At 36.2% G+C, this 19,119-nt stretch overlaps 3 protein-coding genes across 5 annotated transcripts; 2 read left to right on the top strand and 1 right to left on the bottom strand.

Annotated features, from left to right (window-relative positions):
* The first annotated feature begins 52 nt into the window (after window positions 1-52).
* rmi2 (RecQ mediated genome instability 2) lies at window positions 53-5,085 on the top strand. Its single transcript, XM_048193211.1, has 2 exons — window positions 53-425; window positions 4,610-5,085. Exons 1-2 carry the CDS (start codon window positions 98-100, stop codon window positions 4,759-4,761), a joined length of 480 nt encoding a protein of 159 aa, XP_048049168.1. The 5' UTR covers window positions 53-97; the 3' UTR covers window positions 4,762-5,085.
* litaf (lipopolysaccharide-induced TNF factor) lies at window positions 4,859-10,923 on the bottom strand. 2 transcript variants are annotated; one of them, XM_048193197.1, is made up of 4 exons: window positions 10,656-10,923; window positions 10,200-10,430; window positions 5,426-5,582; window positions 4,859-5,328 (listed from the first exon to the last, which is right to left on the bottom strand). In XM_048193197.1, the coding sequence occupies exons 2-4, from the start codon at window positions 10,417-10,419 to the stop codon at window positions 5,220-5,222; spliced, it is 486 nt and encodes a 161-aa protein (XP_048049154.1). In that variant the 5' UTR covers window positions 10,420-10,430; window positions 10,656-10,923; the 3' UTR covers window positions 4,859-5,219. The 2 variants fall into 2 exon arrangements, with proteins under 2 accessions (XP_048049154.1, XP_048049148.1); XM_048193191.1 differs by having other exon boundaries at window positions 10,200-10,433; window positions 10,656-10,921.
* On the top strand, window positions 9,948-17,201 carry snn (stannin). 2 transcript variants are annotated; one of them, XM_048193225.1, is made up of 2 exons: window positions 9,948-10,061; window positions 15,570-17,201. In XM_048193225.1, exon 2 carries the CDS (start codon window positions 15,668-15,670, stop codon window positions 15,929-15,931), a length of 264 nt encoding a protein of 87 aa, XP_048049182.1. In that variant the 5' UTR covers window positions 9,948-10,061; window positions 15,570-15,667; the 3' UTR covers window positions 15,932-17,201. The 2 variants fall into 2 exon arrangements, 1 of the variants encoding a protein (XP_048049182.1); XR_007185239.1 differs by lacking the exon at window positions 9,948-10,061 and adding an exon at window positions 12,376-13,294 and having other exon boundaries at window positions 15,570-16,017.
* The last annotated feature ends 1,918 nt before the right edge of the window (window positions 17,202-19,119 follow it).

The raw sequence follows: 19,119 nt of genomic DNA, 5'->3' as shown, positions 1-19,119 counted from the left end.
TGTAATGGGCTACTTTAAAAAAAAATCAATAAGCCTTTATTTTGAAACAAAGTCGTCACGTCCGGTTCGTTCATTTCACAAATGAAAAACTAGCGCGATGTTATATGCAGCAGCAGAGAAGAAGAAGATGATGGGAGCAAGCTTTCTGTCTTCAGAAAAAACTCGCAGTCCTCCAGTGAAAGTGTTGTCCAGCCAGCTGCGTGAAGGGAAAGAGTGCCAGACATCCACCGGGAGGCCAGAGTATGTTATTGAGCGACTGGGACGAGGCGAGCGGAGCCCGCTCCAGGTGTCAGTGGTGTGGATGCAGGGCACCGTGCTGGAGGTGCAGTCCGACCACAACACGGTGCTCATCCTGGACGAGACCGGGAACTTTCTCGTCAGCGGCATCGACAGCGTGCCCAAAGGAAAACCCTGCCTGAGTCCAGGTTTGGACTCGCTCTTCAGATGTTTTAAGGCAGATTCTTATCATATTTAGTTAGACTTTCTGAGGACAACCTTTTTTAATGATGCTCACACACATCTTCTCACTGGTCCTTCTTATTACTCACGAAAGAGAAGATAGATATCCTCTTGACTACCAAAAAAAAAAAAAAAAAAAAAGTATTTTTTGAAAGTGAATTTAGTATTTTTTATGTCATTACACTGTTTTTTTGAAAAAAAAAAAAAACGTTTTATTCATATGTTATGCCATGTTCTCTGTAGTGGACACCAGTTTTTTAAAAATAAAATTAGACATGAAAAGGCAAAAACAATCACCAATCAATTTTTAGTTTTTTTCAGATGTTTTAAGGCAGATTCTTATCAGATTTAGTTAGACTTTCTGAGGACAATCTTTGTTTTTTTAACCCTTTCATGCACGAATTATGATAGTACTTCAAGATTTTTTTCAAAAGTGTTTTTATTACTCTTTAGGCATGAAAAAAAAAATCGCCTTCATTTTTTTCAAACATGCATTTTTCAAGCAGTTGGTGAAATGTCCACTAAAGTGGACAACGCGCATTTGAAGAACGGATGAAATATGTGTCTGAGAAAACAATTATAAAAAATAAATATTGTAAACACTATAAAACATGTTTTTTTTTTTGCTCTTTAACATTGTGTTCATGTATTTTGAACATAAACATTACTTACATATACTATACAACTACAGAAATACTATAAATTGTAGTCTAAATATAGCCAGTGATGCATGATGTCTACTTGAGTGGACACATGATTAATCACAATTTCCTCAAATCACAAAATCAGTACTTGGATATTTTAACAATTATATTGCTCCTTAATTGTTGCTTTTTTTACCTGCAAGGGTCCCCTAGAATAGAAGGAATGGACAGACATTCCTCCCCTGCAAGACACATCTGCTCTTCTGTCTGCAATCTTGTTTTAGATCTTTTTTTTTTTTTGCACTTGCAAAAGTTGCCCAGTGGGTGGCAGTGTATTGCATGACACATTTGCGTCCAATGTAGTGACTGATGTGCAACTGTGACATTCAGACTCATTTATATAGGAGAAAACAACTATTGAATAGCTGTCCACTGTAGTGACCACTATGCATGAAAGGGTTAATGATGCTCACACACATCGAAAGGGAAGATATATATCCTCCTGACTACCAGGAAAAATAAAGTTGTGTGAATTTAGCTTTTTTTTATGTCATTACATTGTTTAGAGCATAAGAAAAAAAATGGAAAAAATAAATTTTTTGAAAATGATATTTTATTCATATTTATGCTATGTCCTCTGTAGTGGACACCAGTTTAAAAAAAAAAAAAGACATGAATAGACTTGAAAAGGCAAAAACAATGGGATTTTTTTAATCACTATTAAATTTTTAGGTTTCAGGATTTTTTATACCAAACTTTGCATAAAGATGATTCTCAACTATGTTATGAAAGATATAACAATGATTTGATATACCATTTTGCTTTATGCATATGTGTGTAAAATGGCCATAGATGTTTTTTTCCCCTCCATTATATACAATGTATCTACATTCTGTGTGTAATTTGCATACTAATATGTTCTTGGAGGAACATGTAATGAAAAGAAGTGTAATAATGGGAGTAATAATTGGTAAGATTTTTATAATATCATCTAATATTTCATAGGAACATTATATATATCAGGGGTCATCAACTATATTTGTCCAAGGGCCAGAATTTTTCACTGCAGACTCTGTAAGGGCCAGATACTCGTAATATAAAATAAAATTCGAATTGTATCCTAATACTGTATGTTATTATTTGATATACTAATTCTAATTCCAAATTTATGTTATTTTTTACATATTACCTGTACTGCAGCAAGCCACCAGGGGGCGATAGCGATATTTTAGGCTTCATATTTGTGAGGCTTTCAAGCTGTCCATCACTGTCACGCAATTGTGCGCAAATCCCAGGCAAGGAAAATTTTGACATTTGTGAAAAAATGAGCACGTGAAACAATAAAAGATGTTCAATGAGAGAACGCGTTTATCGTCATTCTTGACTGAAGGCAGGCTATGGCACAAGCTACTTTTCAGAAGGCTTTTTGTTTCGTTAGATTAAAAATAAAAAACGGTTCTCATTCCCCTTGAATAAGGCCGGCGACACACTGGCTGCGTGAGCGACTCAGCTGCGTGGCGTGTCCGTTTTTATTTCGGCTCCCATATTTAACAGGTTGGAGTTTGCACACTGAGACACGCGTCTCAGGCGCGCTCGAGCCACGCAGAAAACGCGTGCATGCTAGAAATAGAACCGACGCGTGTTCCAGCAACGGGAGTGTTCTCTGGCTAGAGCGCAGAACAGCGGAGTTTGTGCATGTCTGAGCTTGTGTTTTGTTGCTTTGACATTGTGGAAAATAGAATAATAGACAAAATGTATTAGCATTTTTACCCGTTATTATCAATCTAAATTAATCTCGTTTTAATTTAACTTAATTTCGTTTTTCTTTGTTTAAATTTCTGTGTCAATTTGTTAGTCAGAAAATTATTAGACTACCTTAAAAGTATTGCTTAATTTAACAGACCTGTGTGTGTGCGTTTTATATCACTAGTGCAGTGTCCGTTCTCGGAGCATAAGCCCTGCCCGCGTGAGGTGCGCCGCTTCCCGCTCGCGCTGCTCTAACTGTAGTTTACTAAAAGTTTATTAATTCTGAATGTGTCGCGTCTCGCGTGTCCATCTATATTGCACCAAATGCGACACTGCACTCCCCTGTGAAGTCGATTGGATGAACGGTTCTCGAAATAATAAAAATGCAAACGGATATACAGACACAGATTCCTGCCTTTATTAGAGAGAAAAATATGTTCAGCCCCTCTCTCCGAAGCTTCGAATAGTCGATGTTCATCAAAAAATGGTATTCGGACCAGCCCTAAACTTTTTCCTCTTACAAGGCTATTCCTGAATTCAGTATTATTCTGGGGGCCGGATGGAAATCTCTGGCGGGCCGGATTTGGCCCGCGGGCCGCCAGTTGACGTTGCATGCTTTAAAGGGTAAGTTCACCCAAAAATGAAAATTCTGTCATTAATTACTCACCCTCATGTCATTTCACACCCTTAAGACCTTCGTTAATCTTCAGAACACAAATTAAGATATTTACACTGATTCATTATGCTTTGATGCTTCCTGAAGCAGTGTTTTGAAATCGGCCATCACTAAATAAGTCATTATTTTGTTTTGTTTTTTGGCGCTCCAAAAATATTCTCGTCGCTTTATAATATTAATATTAAACCACTGTACTAACATGAACTGATTTAAATATGTTTTTAGTACATTAATGGATCTTGAGAGAGGAAATGTCATTGCTCCCTATGAAGAGCCATCGGATTTCAACTAAAATATCTTAATTTGTGTTCTGAAGATGAACGAAGGTCTTACAGGTGTGGAACGACATGAGGGTAATTAATTAATGGCAGAATTTTCATTTCATCATCCTGGTGTCCTCTACAGTGGACATGTATGAAATCAATGCTTTGTTTTGTAACAGAAAGTCATATGTTGATTTAAAACCCCATAACATTTTCCTGAGATGTTGGTTTATGACAAACAATTTGAAAACTAGTCATATGTAAATGATAAAAATAACAAAATATTATCATATTTCCATAAGGTTGTTAAATTTGATCACTAAATTAATGTCAGCCATATTTAAAGACCAAGGAGAGTGAGTGTTCATGGTGAAACCACTGAACATTTTGTATCTCTGAAAAGCCCTGAATGTGGGACATGTCTCAGAGAAATTCACTTAAATATAAACTCCATAGCTGGTTGTCAGGAGGATATATACTTTTAGACTTTTAGATATGTACTTATGCACTATTCTATGTAATTTTATAGTATATATAGTGTGAGTAAAATAACTGTATAAAATTCATACACTAGACGGATGAGTGTATAGTGCATAGTGTATATTAAGTCATTTGGAACACAATACTGTTAGTGTGTTAGTGTTCCTTTGTGTGAATTTACTGTCCTGTTTGACTCGTGAATATTAATTAGTTTACATCAGCGAACACGCCACAAAGAAAATCTTTTCACTATTGAGGTATTTTTCAGTTTTGGCATTTGCATAGTTGAGTTTTCAGACTGTCCTTGCAATGAAAACAGTATTTTTTTTTTTTCCTAACAGGTAAATACGTCATGGTTATGGGTGTCATCCAGACTCATAGTCCAGAGCCAGTGTTGCGTGCTGTGAAGATGGCAGATCTTTCTGAAAATGCATTGATTCACCGGAAAAACTGGATCTATGAAGTAGAAGATCTCCAGCAGATTTTGCCCTAAATCTGTTGTTTCACTGATGTGTTTTCTTTTTGCTCTCACGACATTTGCGAAGCAAACTGAGGGAGAAAACAGAATTTACAAGACATGCACACAAGAGTTTTAAGTGAGAAAGCATAAACATATTTATTTATATATATATTATATTTTTCTAGGTCAGTTTGATTGGAGATAGAACTGAGTATATAGTAATTTCACAGTAATTATATACAAATCACATGTTACAGAGGTTTCTTTACAATGGTGATGTATGTTAATACAATTATATAAAAATTTTTTTCAATTAAATCAGTTTATAATGAAAAGACGAGTATGTTAAGGTGTGTGTATATGTATGAATGCAAATGTGTCAGTGGCCCAGATACTCTGAATTCATTCCTTAGCAAGAGGTGTAACTTGTTTCCCCGTATAAATACACAATAGATGTGTTTCACAACTCCTTCATATGTTATGGAACAACTTCAGATTCTCCTGTAGAATCCTAAAACGCTGCTGCAGTTTGGACAGTGGTGTATCACATCCTTCAGGTTGTCAACACAGAAAGGAATCAGGCAGCAGCCGTAGATACATCTATAACACAAGAAACACGAGCAGATCAATCAGGGGAGTGTCCTTGTGCTAAAGAAAAAAACGACTGTAAAACTGGATATTTTGCAATGCATCTTACCCAAAAATGGCCAGGCCCGCACAAGAGAGCCAGACTAATGCTCCTGATGTATACTCCAGACGGGTTATCACGTTCTGTATGCATACCGGACAGTGCGCCTGCACTGGAACAGTCCCGAACACCAGACCAGGCTGAACGTACACGGTCTGAACCGATACTAGAGGACAGTAATGGGAATGCTTAGAAACACTGTGCTGGGTATGTTTATTCTTATTCAAAGTAAAAGATTTCTTATACATTAACTCTTCAAATATCAGAGGCTTAATAAAAAAAAAAAAGCTGTACTGGCACAGTATGAGAGAATAAAAGAAAAGAAAAACACATTAACATGGTCAGTAAATGTTTGGCTAGTGAAAATGCCTGACAGTTACTGATCATGGCTCCATCCGAAAGCTGAAAACACTGCCTTCGGAGGACGCATTCCAAGGTAGGAAGGCATCAAGGCACATCCGAATCAAATGTTAGCTTCACTTCCTGTCTCCCGAGATGCCTTCATCTGATCGATTTTTGAAGGCAGCATAGATTTATCCTGTGCTTTCCATTATGTGACAGCTGAGCTAAAATAAACAAGGTTTGTGTGTAAATTTCTAGCAAGAAACTACTATTGTAGTGTAAATATTTGCTTAGTTCTCACCAAAGCTCTCTCTATTTTGCTGTAGATCATTAAACTGTTTGGCTTCCTCAGAAGTCTGTCCGAAATCATTTTCGTGAGGTGCCTTAGTGCGCAAACACTGCCTGCAAGGTCACTGCCTGATAGGGCAACGACGAAGCTTTCAGACGCAGCCCATGTCTGCATGTTTTTAGTGGTTTTAACTCTGTTAGGAAAATATTTAATGAAACATATATTTGTCTTAATGAAAAAAAAAACCTTTATTTAAATATATAAAAGAAAATAAAATGTAAATATATTTTTTAATTAAATAAATTATAAAATTGTTTTTATTAAATTTAATTTCTTATGCAAATTGAAATTATAAATAAAAATGAAATATGTACAAATCTCAGTTGGTATTCCAGAAAGCATGGTTAACTTACCGTCACAGATATACCCTGAACTCTCGGTTGATAAACCCAAACCTTGCTTACTCAAAGCTATTCAGGTTCCAGAACAGGTCTGGAGTAAGTTCAGTCAACCCGGAGTATGAAACTCAGAGTTAACGGTGACCACGCAAAGACATTCTCAACTGAACGCCGAATCAGTCACCATGAAAACGGAAGGCTGTGTTCGAAATCGCCCCTATACCCTTAAATTGGGCACTATTTGAAGGGAAAAGCCTATTGTAGTGGTGTCCGAAACCACCAGTGGACGTTATTTAATCCCACAATGCACCGCAATAAGTGTTATGCTCAATGGCTAAAGAATACCCATAATGCACTGTGAGGGTCATGCTAAATGAATGAAGCTGAATCATGGCTGCGTTCCACTCCAGTTTTAGACACGGAAACTTCCCTAAGCACTTCCCCTTGGGAATCCCTGCCACCATTTTGAAGTGCGCTCCACTTCGTGAAGTGGACGGGGGACGTTCGCTTCCTCGATTTTGACTGAGGGACCGAGTCTACCACATATGTACACTTCAAGGGTTAGTTCACCCAAAAATGAAAATAATGTCATTACTCACCCTCATGTCGTTCCACACCCGTAATACCTTCGTTAATCTTCAGAACACAAATTAAGATATTTTAGTTGAAATCCGATGGCTCAGTGAGGCCTCCATAGGGAGCAATGACATTTCCTCTCTCAAGATCCATAAAGGTTCTAAAAACATATTTAAATCAGTTCACGTGAGTACAGTGGTTCAATATTAATATTATAAAGCGACGAGAATATTTTTGGTGCGGCAAAAAAACAAAAACAAGATAACGACTTATTTAGTGATGGCCGATTTCAAATCAGACCTTCAGGAAGCTTCAGAGCACAAATGAATCAGTGTGTCGAATCATGATTCGGATCGCGTGTCAAACTGCCAACGGCTGAAATCACGTGACTTTGGCGCTCCGAACCGCTGATTCGACACGCTGATTCATTATGCTCCGATGCTTCCTGAAGCAGTGTTTTGAAATCGGCCATCACTAAATAAGTTTTTATTTTGTTTTTTTTTGGCGCTCCAAAAATATTCTCGTCGCTTTATAATATTAATATTGAACCACTGTACTCACATGAACTGATTTAAATATGTTTTTAGTACCTTTATGGATCTTGAGAGAGGAAGTGTCCATTGCTCCCTATGAAGGCCTCACGGAGCCATCGTATTTCAACTAAAATATCTTAATTTGTGTTCTGAAGATTAATGAAGGTCTTACGGGTGTGGAACGGCATGAGGGTGAGTCATTAATGACATTATTTTCATTTTTGGGTGAACTAACCCTTTCAGGCAGCTCCATATACCACAATGCAACACGATTGTGACGTCACTGCATTTCGCGTTTAATTTACCCCACTCTATGAAATATTATTTTTTTGAATATTTAAAACTCCCCAAACACACCTGTATACATATAGTATGCTGCATTAACCAATTTTATAAGGGGAAAAAATGAATAATAAATCAACTAGTGGATTCAATGACATACATCTGAGTGAACGAGACTGAGGGAAGTGACCCTGTGTTCCATTCGGATGGGCTCATCCCTATGCCCTAATCCCTCTAAAGGGTTTACCCTCCGGAGTGAGAGCTTCGAAGGGATGAAGGGTGTAGGGGTCATCTTAACAAGACAATCAAGGAGGAGTAGATTGTGCAGGCTGCGCCCTTTGTTTAACGTTAGTTTATTTATTTATTTATTTTTGGTTTATCGCACCATATTGTATATTGTGTCTATGTATTTTAAACATTTGAATGGACTGATAAAGGGAGCTGTAAAGTATTTTTGTTGAAGTACAATGTCGTTTTGACCATAATAATATACTAAATCTAACTCGTACAAATATTACAGTAGTATAGAAAAATACTATACATACATGTATAGGTAAAATCGAACCTGTACCCATTCTGTGACGACAAACAACTTCCCTGTGCAAAGGATCATGGGGGCCTGAAGTGTCCATCAGTTGTACCCTTCCAAATCCTTCATTCCGAAGGGCCCTTTGAAGTAGCCAGTTTTGAGCACTTCAGTTTAGAACGACCCTTCAATATGGCGGCCATGATTGTTTTCACTCCAAAGAGCCCTTCGGAGGGCGATATATCCCGTTTGGTGAGGCAAGGGCATAAAAAAACCAAACTGGAACGCAGCCCCTGTGTGTCTTGCCATAAGATGGTGCCTGCAGATGAATCATCCATCCATTTTCCAAACCATTATAATATGTTTAATTAGTGTTTGTATATAGTTTCCATATTTCAAATAATTATTAAACAGCAAGCACAAACTATGCAAAAGCAGCACAATCACTCCCTCAAGTGGACTATATTAGTACTTACTAATGTAGGCAATAGTGAATAAGGGTATAGGAGGCGATTTTGAACACAGCTGAAGTGTGCAATACTACTTCTTTCTTCATTCTTTTGCTTAAAGGATTAGTTCACTTTCAAATAAAATTTTCCTGATAATTTACTCACCCCCATGTCATCCAAGATGTTCATGTCTTTCTTTCTTCAGAAAAGAAAAGAAAAGAAATTAAGGTTTTTGATGAAACCCCAAACGGTTGAAGGTCAAAATTACAGTTTCAGTGCAGCTTCAAAGGGCTTTAAATGATACCAGATGAGGAATAAGGGTCTTATCTAGAGAAACGATTGGCCATTTTCGAAAAAAAAATATAAATCTATATGCTTTATAAACACAAATGATCGCCTTCCAAGTGCTTCCGCCAAAACAGCACTTTCGTATTCTTCAAAAAGCTTACGCCGTATGTCCTACGCCTTCCCTATTATACTTACAGAAAAAATGTAACTGGCGCTGCGTTCATTCCCTAAGTACAATAGGGAAGGTGTAGGACATACTGCGTAAGCTTTTTGAAGAATACGGAAATGCGGTTTTGGCAGAAGGACGTGCAAGCCGATCATTTGTTTATATAAAGCATACACAGTTGTATTTTTTTAGAAAATGACTGATTGTTTCTCTAGACAAGACCCTTATTCCTCGTCTGGTATCGTTTAAAGCCCTTTGAAGCTGCACTGAAACTGTAATTTTGACCTTCAACCGTTTGGAGGCCACTGAAGTCCACTATAAGGAAAATAATCCTGGAATGTTTTCATCAAAAACCTTCATTTCTTTCGACTGACAAAAGAAAGACATGGACATCTTGGATGACATGGGGGTGAGTAAATATTCAGGAAAATTTTATTTGAAAGCAAACTAATCCTTTAATGGCTATTTACATTTTTAATACATATCGCCACCTACAGGGCAATTGAGCAATAATTTAAGAAAGTAAGTTGCTATGGCTACCTGAAAGTTACCTCAGGTTTTGGAATGGAAAGTTGAGGTTATCTACTCTGAGTAATCTTACCCAGCTAAGTCACACAACCTGGACGTTTTCTGGAATACCCCTCCGAACTAGTTGCAGATAGTAAAAAAAAATCCTAAATAAGACGGTGTTTAACTGGAAAATCCAGATACAACCAACTTCTGTTTTTAGCTGGTCCGAGTTGGCTTATGTGGTTCATCAACAGAACAACGGTCAGTGGGGGCAGAAGTCAACCAGGTTAGATCTGTCTTAAGACATTATTCTTGACTTTTGAGTGATGAATACAACCTTTTTCCTGTAAATACTTTTGTTTTCTCTGAGTTTATAATTGTGTGGTCAGATAAAGTCACTATGAAAACGTGTAAAGGCCATTACCAACAGGACTGGTGACAGGTTGACCTTGTTGGGTTGGTGGTGGTGGATACGCCTGGCCGTAGGCTTGTGTTGAATATGGAGGCACAGGTCCCTTCATATCAACTGGAGGAGGATAGGGTCCTGGTGGGTACATTGGGTTTGATCCCAACGCCTCCTCATATGATGGAGGAGGCGGGTGTCCCACAAGTGTTGCTGTCTCCATTGGGGGTGCACTTGCCATCGCCTTGACTGCTGCTTCAAATTCATGACAACAAAAGCTTTTTAGTAACAGTGGTTATTGTAACGTGACGTTATTCACAGCATTGCGTAATTCCCGAAGGATCCGCACTTCACTTTTTTGAGAAAACGAGTAATCTACAAAACTAAAATACATGTAAGATAAAACTTCTCAGAGCTGTAACCTCAGAACGATAAAGCGACGATCGTTTGAAAGAACAAAAAGGTATAAACACTTACTGTTTGTTTCGTTTTCTTGTGAACAGACTCGCGAGCGATAAGCAAAGCGTTTCCTGTTTCTTAGTTCTGTTACGCACTTACTGTATTTCCGCAAACCGATGGGTGGGCTGAACTGTGTTCAAATATGATCAGACGAACACTGGAAAGTGTCGATCATGTGTGCTTTACGAAGTCAATATGTATGCATATAGTATAGGTAAAGACGAGCAGCAATGGAGGATTTTTACAAAAACAAAACAGATGTTTCGACGTCTCCTCAAGTTCCGTGTTTGGTCACATGAGTTACAGGCAGAGAGTCCCTCGTGAGACTTTCAGTGTTCAGCAATAACTACTTCATTTTATATATCTGTAGCTTGGGGGGAAATATATCACCTACTCTTGGTGTAACGCCTTTAAAAAGAATGATATAACTTAATATTATTTCTTATCCATTTACCTATTTATTTGTATTTACATGAATATATCAATGTATAAAGTATCAGTAGTAAATAATGATAAAAAAAATATTAAAAGATAAAAAGTACATTTACCTCCTTTCTTTGAAAGACGAGAAATAAAAAGTAAAACATTTAGCATATAATTATATTTGTAGTTAATGTAAGTATATATGGTGTGTTTTGCTTTTTCTATTATTATCAAATAAATTCATTTCAAAATTGCTTTATTGGCATGACTGTAAATAATACAATATTGCCAAAGCTTGGAATACACACATACACTACTGCTCAAAAGTTTGGGATCGGTAAGATTTTTAATGTTTTTAAAAGAAGTTTCGTCTGCTCACCAAGGCTTAATTTATTTAATTAAAAATACAGTAAAAACGTTATTGTGAAATATTATTACAATTTAAAATGACTGTTTTCTATTTGAAAATATTTTAAAATATAATTTATTCTTGTGATGTCAAAGCTGAATTTTCAGCATCGTTAATCCAGTCTTCAGTGTCACATGATCCTTCAGAAATCATATTAATATGATGATCTGCTGCTCAAGAAACATTTAATGTGTACAATTGTACAAAATATTTGTGTACAATATTGTTTTTTCAGGATTCTTTGATGAATAGAAAGTTCAAAAGAACAGAGTTTATCTGAAATCTAATCTTTTGTAACATTATAAATGTCTTTACTGCCACTTTTGATCAATTTAATGCATTCTTGCTGAATAAAAGTATTCATTTCTTTAATTTCTTTTCAAAAAATAAAAAAATAAAAATTCTTACTGACCCCAAACTTTTGAACGGTAGTGTAAAATGTTACAGAAGCTTTGTATTTCAGATAAATGCTGTTCTTTTGAACTTTCTATTCATCAAGGAATCCAAAAAAAAAAAAAGTACACAACTGTTTTCAACATTGATAATATAACAAATATTTCTTGAGGAACTAATCATCATATTAAAATGATTTCTGAAGGATCATGTGACACTGAAGACTGGAGTAATGATGCTGAAAATTCAGCTTTGACATCACAGGAATAAATTACATTGTAAAATATATTATAAAATATATTAAAAAATATATAAAATAGAAAACAGTTATTTTAAATTGTAATAATTTTTCACAATATTACTGTTTTTACTGTATTTTTAATTAAATAAATTAAGCCTTGTTGAGCAGACGAAACTTCTTTTAAAAACATTAAAAATCTTACCGATCCCAAACTTTTGAGCGGTAGTGTTTATACAACAATAATAAAAAAATCAATATAAAAGAAGAAAATATTATCAAATATTATAACACTATCAAACATTATAACATAACTTAAATAAATTAAGAGTGTAACAAATTAAAACATGTCTGAACATTTGATACCACATATATTCACACTATTTTTTATCTTTCTCACCCAAAGAGAGATACTAATTACATCTAATTTCCAGTTTCCTGACACTGTAAATTAGATGTTGTACATCATTAGGTCGTTTTAAAACACACTTACTTGCCTGGGCAATTGTTGTTAGCTAGTTGGTGCATATCTGATGGTTTTGTGTAAATGTCATGTTTGTTCTTATTTTCTTTTTGCTTTAGTTTTGGTTATTTATTTTACGTGATGTTTAATGGAAAGCACTTTGGTCAACTTGTGTTGCTTTTAAATGTGCTAAACAAACAAACAAACAAACAAACAAACAAACAAAAGAACTTAGACAGAAAGTAGCCTACATATTATTATTCTAAATTATTCCAGCTGAAGAGAGAAGTGCAAAACATTCATGAGCATGACTGTAGGTGGGAAGATATAGAAATGTTTCATATTCACAAATAAATCAAAATACATAGCCTCTTTCCATTTATGTGTGAATGCAAAACGAATATCACCCCCAAAGGAAGACCTTCTGAATTACATCTGCCTGTCTGAGCACCATTCCTCTTATTTGATTGGATATTAGCCTTTTTGTTGCCGTGATATCATTTCCTGTACAGTGACAAGCTGCATGTATTTATTTATTTATATATCTGCTCGGGCTGGAAATGTAAACGACTGGTTTTAGATGTATGTAACATAACAGCTGGATCAGTGGACGCGGACCGATTGTTTATGCAGATGTCAGCGCGCACGAGCGTGAACTGTCGTGAATGCGCGCAATGGTTCGCAAAACGCACATAAGCGTTATTCTTTGATACAAAATCGGCCTAGTTTTGGTAAGCTTGACTTTAAATTACCTTCTTTTCTTCTATTTATATCATTAATTGTACTCGAAAGAGCTGTGTATTCCGTTTAGATCGCACAAAAAAATGCTGTTTTGTGGCACACATCTATTTTTCCGTTCAGAAGCACTGTTTGGGGGGAAAAACGGCTGCAGCCATACTTGCTGCTGTCGTTTATGTAGATAGTTAGCTCTGTGCTGCATGAATGTTGTTACATGTTTCAGTTAGTGGCACCGGAAAGGCCTCGTGCCACTCGGATGAGTTCAAGCACGAGCGCATTTAACACTGTGAAATGGAAAGTCTTGATGCTCATTGCAAATGCGTTGCATAACCTGTGGCTTCATGAAGGAACCATGAGTTTTAATAACCCGTGACGCTGGTGAAAAGTTGAAATGAAAAGTTTCTCGCATTTCTCGAGAGAATCAGAACATTTTCAGGAAGTTTCTTGGAATGTGATTATTGTACACTGTAAAAAAATGTTTTGAAAAAAGAAAAGAAAAAGAAAACTGGCAGCTGTCGTTTCCTGAGTGTTTCTGTAAAAATACAATACAAATGTAAACATTTACAGAACAGCCTGTACATGTTACAGTTTAAAACTGTAGTTTATAAAAGATTACATTTTAAACTGGTAAATCCAACAGCCCTTTTCTGATGAATTAAAGGTGCAATATGTAAGAATTTTTGCAGTAAAATATCCAAAAACCACTAGGCCAGTGTTATATATTTTGTTCACTTCAGTACTTACAATATCCCAAATGTTTGCAACTATTTGTAAATCGTGAGAAAATCGCAATTTTAACCAAGGCTCCAGGACGTGTGAGGAGTCACCTGTCAATTGCGTCATACCCTCGTTACCCTCGGTTTCCGGTTTTATTTTGTAGAAACCATGGAAACATCAAAGACGCCTTAACATATTACATGTTTTAATAGACAAGGGAACAACTGTTTTGATAGATTTATAGACAGAAAACTAATTATTGTTATATAGCTCAACACGTTTAGTCTTATTGTTTAAATCAAATTTTCTTGATTTTTTTTGCGAGTACCATGCTTTACCATGCCTCAGAGAAAAACACTATTTTGTGAAGTAGCTAACATAGCATAATCAGATGCCGCGTTATTTTTAGTAACAGTAATACAGAATTTTCTCCATCATACAATACATTTTAAAATGAATTGCATGCCATCTATCAACACAAGCCATCCAGCATTTATTAATAATGATATAGTAAAATCGATCTATCTTACTGCAGTGTGTCTCAAACAAGTGTCTCACAGCAGCCGCCGGGCGAACGCACAGAGTAATGTTATAACATCATTTTCAACACACTCAAATGTATCTAATATGATAAACAGAGCTGCGTTACCTCATACTCATGACCGGAAAAGTGGAAGCGGTGCCGGCGACTGTGACATAATAAAAGTTGCTCGTGAGGCGTGTGTTGCGCAATCGCTCCAGCGGCCTCGTTCAGCTCCCACAACACTCGGTCCTGCTCTGCTTCATTCTACAATAATGTTAACAATCGCATCCATGAACGTGATTTCTTCCCGAGTCCTATCCCGATTATTTTCCACTGGTTGTGAGGTGAAGACCACATGTCCCAAGATTCCACGCTCAAACTTGCCGTCATCAAGCTACGCCTTTGTTTTGAATAGGTCTCTAGCGACCTCTAGCGGACATAAATCTTACATATTGCACCTTTAACAAGGTACTAAAATCTTTAACCTTTAATCGCAAGTAGCTGCGTACACAAGCTGAGATAAACACTTATTACACAAATTACACTAAAATAATGCAATAAACATTCATTTAGCATCATTAGAGGTAACAAAACGTTAATGTACAATACAATTGATAAAAAAAATCTAAGAAGAAACATTAAAATGATTAAACAATATTAAAAAGAAAAAAACATCAAATGTGAAGTTCACACAGGGAATGTCAGTTTACTTACTTCACTTTATACTTCATTTGTCCCTGTTAAGGGAAAATTGTCTTGGGCAATACTGGTAAAGCTGCACAACACAACACCCATTAAATGAAACGGCCCTTCACTGCAAATTATAAGATGATTTGTTCTTTTTTTACAAACAAAAAATGGCGCATTTAACAGTACTTTAATGTAAAATTACATAAAATGTAAGGTTAGATCTATTAGTGTCACCCCATATGTAGTAAGAGAGCCTACTGTTAACCAGGTTTTTACAATATTTATTTTATTTTTACAGTGTTGAATCATCCTGAGTTTGTCAGTCTTTTGTCTTTCAGATGTAGGAGGAGCGGTCGGCCAAACCTACACGAACCCTGCAGAACTGCCTCTGGTGGACTTGTGAAGGCCAGCAGCTGAATTTCCCTCGACTGTCAGGATGTCCATCATGGATCATAGCCCCACCACCGGGGTCGTCACCATTATTGTAATACTCATTGCCGTTGCCGCACTGGGGGCTTTAATTCTTGGTTGTTGGTGCTATTTGCGGCTGCAGCGCATCGGTCAGTCTGAAGATGAGGAAAGCATTGTCGGAGAAGGTGAAACCAAGGAGCCCTTCCTGCTGGTCCAGTATTCGGCCAGAGGCCCGCGGGTGGAGCACAAGACCAAGCTCACTCCTAACGGCACCGAGAGCCACACCTAATTCTGCCTTCGCAATGCATACAATGTAGTGGGGCGTCCGTCAGTCTCCCTTACGTTATCACTCAACACTGAAATGAATCCACTCTGCGTTTTAAACAAGGTGATAAACGAAGGCAAACCTAGTGCATGCAGTTGTCTAGTTGCTTTGACTGTTGATTTTTTTTTTCGTGGTGGTAGAGCCCTGTTATAATGTGAAATCGACGACTGTAAGCGTTTTGTGCAATGCTGTTTGTTTGTAAAGCTGTAGCTGAGTTCTGAAGCTAAATCAAGACTCATTCTGTTTATTTGGTTGTATTTTTACTTTACCATTTCATCCAGAGCTGGCTCTGGTATTAAGAAATTCTACACACATTTCAATGGACTGATGTCAAAGCTTTTGAGGCTTTTTATCCAATTCATTCCTTTTTTTTCAGGAAAATATTCCCATACAAATGCTTTATTGAATTGCAATACAAAAAAGAACATTTTCATTACAAATAAGCACTTCAGGATACCATAACTTGCCAAATTATGTAAACTGGCTTTTATAAGCTCTTACATTATGTTCATGAGATCATGATTTCATTAGCACTTTTTATCTTTCCTGTGGTGATTTTATATCAGCTGGTTCCGGTCTAAAACTGCTAGGAAACCACTAAAACAACGAAAACCAATGACTGCGGTCTTTTTATTCTTGTTGAATACTGGTGTGGCCACAGAGGCGTTCGTTTTTTTGTGGTTGAGCACATTTTTACATAGCGAGAAGTCATTTGAAATCATTTTTATAGATGGCTGGATGCATAGCTGGTTACTGAAAAGTCATTGTCTTAAGTTTTTAACCTGTTTCTTCACAGTATTATTTAATTCCACATATGTTTGTGATAACATGATGTTTGCCGTTTGTACATGCGCGATGAAAGTGAGAGAAATGATTTATTTTTATACAATATTCATGCAAATGTCAGTCAGGCATTTAGAGGGAAAGATGAAGCCTGATAAAGCAGCTAATATGATATGTTACTAATACCAAATCTTTAGGGTTCTGTCACACATTTGTCGACAGTTTTTTTCTGAATTATGTGCCGTTCTATATACAGGGGGGAAAAAAAACAAAAAACAAGGAGGACAGTACATGCATGCTAATTTAATCTGCATATTTAAAGAAAAAAAGCTACTTTTTATTAGTTAAGCGCTCGGTATATTGCTTATGTCACTCCAGCCAGTGTGTCTGTCCAGTGTTTGACTGTACTGAACAATAAAACCTCCTCTGTTACTAGGGAAATGTTTGCTCACGAGTTTTGTGTGTATTTGTTTTAAATGTAACTCCAATTCTTTTCTCTTGTAATACTGTGCTTGAGTGATACGCATTTATGGACAGTTTTCTTTTAACATCATAGTGAACTTTCTTAGTTTTAGGGCATGGAATATATTAGTCATTCTGGTTTGTGTTTGTGTTGTGAACAGTTCCTGTTTATGGTCCAAAACCAACAAAAAATGTCTGACGATGACCTGCTTAATGCCAAAGTCCCTTTATTCTATAGTCTTTGTTAATGCACCCATTTAGAACTAATGCAAAGTTCATCAAACTGGATACACTTCACAATTATCAGATTTACCACAAAGATCAGTCGCTACAGAAAGATATATGGTATAATATGCATGTTCAACGATGATGACCACCACAGTATTTTACTGAAATCACTTTCTGCTAGGATAACAATAGAAGACAGATGGACCTTCACATGCATCTAATAAGGTCAGTTGAAGGCAAACCACAGCATGTGCAGAACTGGAAGGAAAGGCACACATTTCTACAACAGTGTGCAGTTTATACTCTTTTCCAGCTTTGGGAGTAACGCGTTACAAGTAACTAGTAAAGTAACGTATTTAAACGTTGCTTTTAAATATCTGAGAGTAACTTTTTCAAATAACGTGTTATTTTGTTTTCCCATTCATTGACAGCTCTCCTGTCTCCATGTTGAGAGAAATCAGGAGTAAGTGCAGAGGCGTTGTGTGAACATGTTTATTCTAGACTAGTTCTACACAAAATGTGATTGTGAACAAACATTCACTCGTTTGCTTCTCCTGCGTCCAGTTCTTCTGTGTTCCAGAATAGCAGCACAGCTGAAAGGCTTGTTTATTTGAACTGCGCCCTCTACTGTACAGGCATGAATTTGCATTTCCTTTAGCCTGAGGCTTGTTCGTTTGACTTTTGGTGTGAAAGTGCCTTTACAATTGCCAAAAATAAAACTTTTTTGTTGTTATAAAAACAAACAGCCCAGCCTAGATGAGTAAAGGTAACGCAACGCATTACTTTCCATAAAAAGTAACTGACACAATTAGTTACTTTTTAAGGAGTGTAACAATATTGTAATGCATTACTTTTAAACGTGACTTTTCCCCCTCAACACTGCTCTAGTTTTACACTCAACTCAAACTACAAAGTATTTTATCTGAAAAGAAAAATTAAACAAAATATTTGATCCCATTCTTTTTACTGTACTTAATTTTGAAATTGTTTTAAAATGTTATTTCAATCTTATAAGATGTATTACATTTTTTTTTAAACTAAAGATTACAAAAAAAAAATGTATCTTATGCTCACCGGGGCTGCATTTATTTAATCTAAAATACAGTAGAGTGAAATTATTACAAAATAACTGTTCTATTTTGATATTTTTCAAATGTAATTTATTTCTGATCATTACTCCAGTCATCAGCCAGTGTCACATGATCCTTCAGAAATGATTTGATGCTCAAGAAACATTTCTAATTAGTTGTGATGCCTAATCATATGGAAACCTGAATATATTTATATATTTTTCACAATTCTTTGATGAATAGAAAGTCCAAAAGAACAGAATTTGAAATAGAAACATCTCTTGTAACATTATAAATGTCTTTACAGTCACTTTTGAACAACTTAATGCATCCTTGCTGAATAGAAGTATTAATTTATTTTAAAAAAGGTCACTAGCATATAGCATTTTCATTAGGAAAAAAAAAAAAAAAAACAAGCAGTTAAATTCAAGTGAAATGAAATAATTATTACAGAAATGCACAGCAGGTCCAACCCACAACCCATCAGATGCAGCTGGCAGATTATCGCTTATTCATGATCTCCCCCTAGTGGCTAAAATATCTTGACAATACCCTAATTCACGTACAGTCGTTCCCCTTTTCGCCTTTTAATAATACACCGGTGTGGTA

Source organism: Megalobrama amblycephala, linkage group LG1 (assembly GCF_018812025.1).
Source record: "Megalobrama amblycephala isolate DHTTF-2021 linkage group LG1, ASM1881202v1, whole genome shotgun sequence".
Taxonomy (NCBI): Eukaryota; Metazoa; Chordata; class Actinopteri; order Cypriniformes; family Xenocyprididae; genus Megalobrama; species Megalobrama amblycephala.
The sequence above is the reverse complement of the archived record's forward strand: the minus strand, read 5'-3'. Positions and strand labels throughout refer to the sequence as shown.

Excerpts from the sequence above, each read along its gene's own strand:
- rmi2 (XM_048193211.1), top strand. The coding sequence starts at position 98 with ATGTTATATGCAGCAGCAGAGAAGAAGAAGATGATGGGAGCAAGCTTT. Across the intron at positions 426-4,609 it reads AAAACCCTGCCTGAGTCCAG|GTAAATACGTCATGGTTATG; the intron begins GTTTGGACTCGC and ends TTTTCCTAACAG.
- litaf (XM_048193197.1), bottom strand. The coding sequence starts at position 10,419 with ATGGCAAGTGCACCCCCAATGGAGACAGCAACACTTGTGGGACACCCG. Across the intron at positions 5,583-10,199 it reads ACCTGTCACCAGTCCTGTTG|TATCGGTTCAGACCGTGTAC; the intron begins GTAATGGCCTTT and ends ACTGTCCTCTAG. Across the intron at positions 5,329-5,425 it reads GCGGGCCTGGCCATTTTTGG|ATGTATCTACGGCTGCTGCC; the intron begins GTAAGATGCATT and ends CTTGTGTTATAG.
- snn (XM_048193225.1), top strand. The coding sequence starts at position 15,668 with ATGTCCATCATGGATCATAGCCCCACCACCGGGGTCGTCACCATTATT.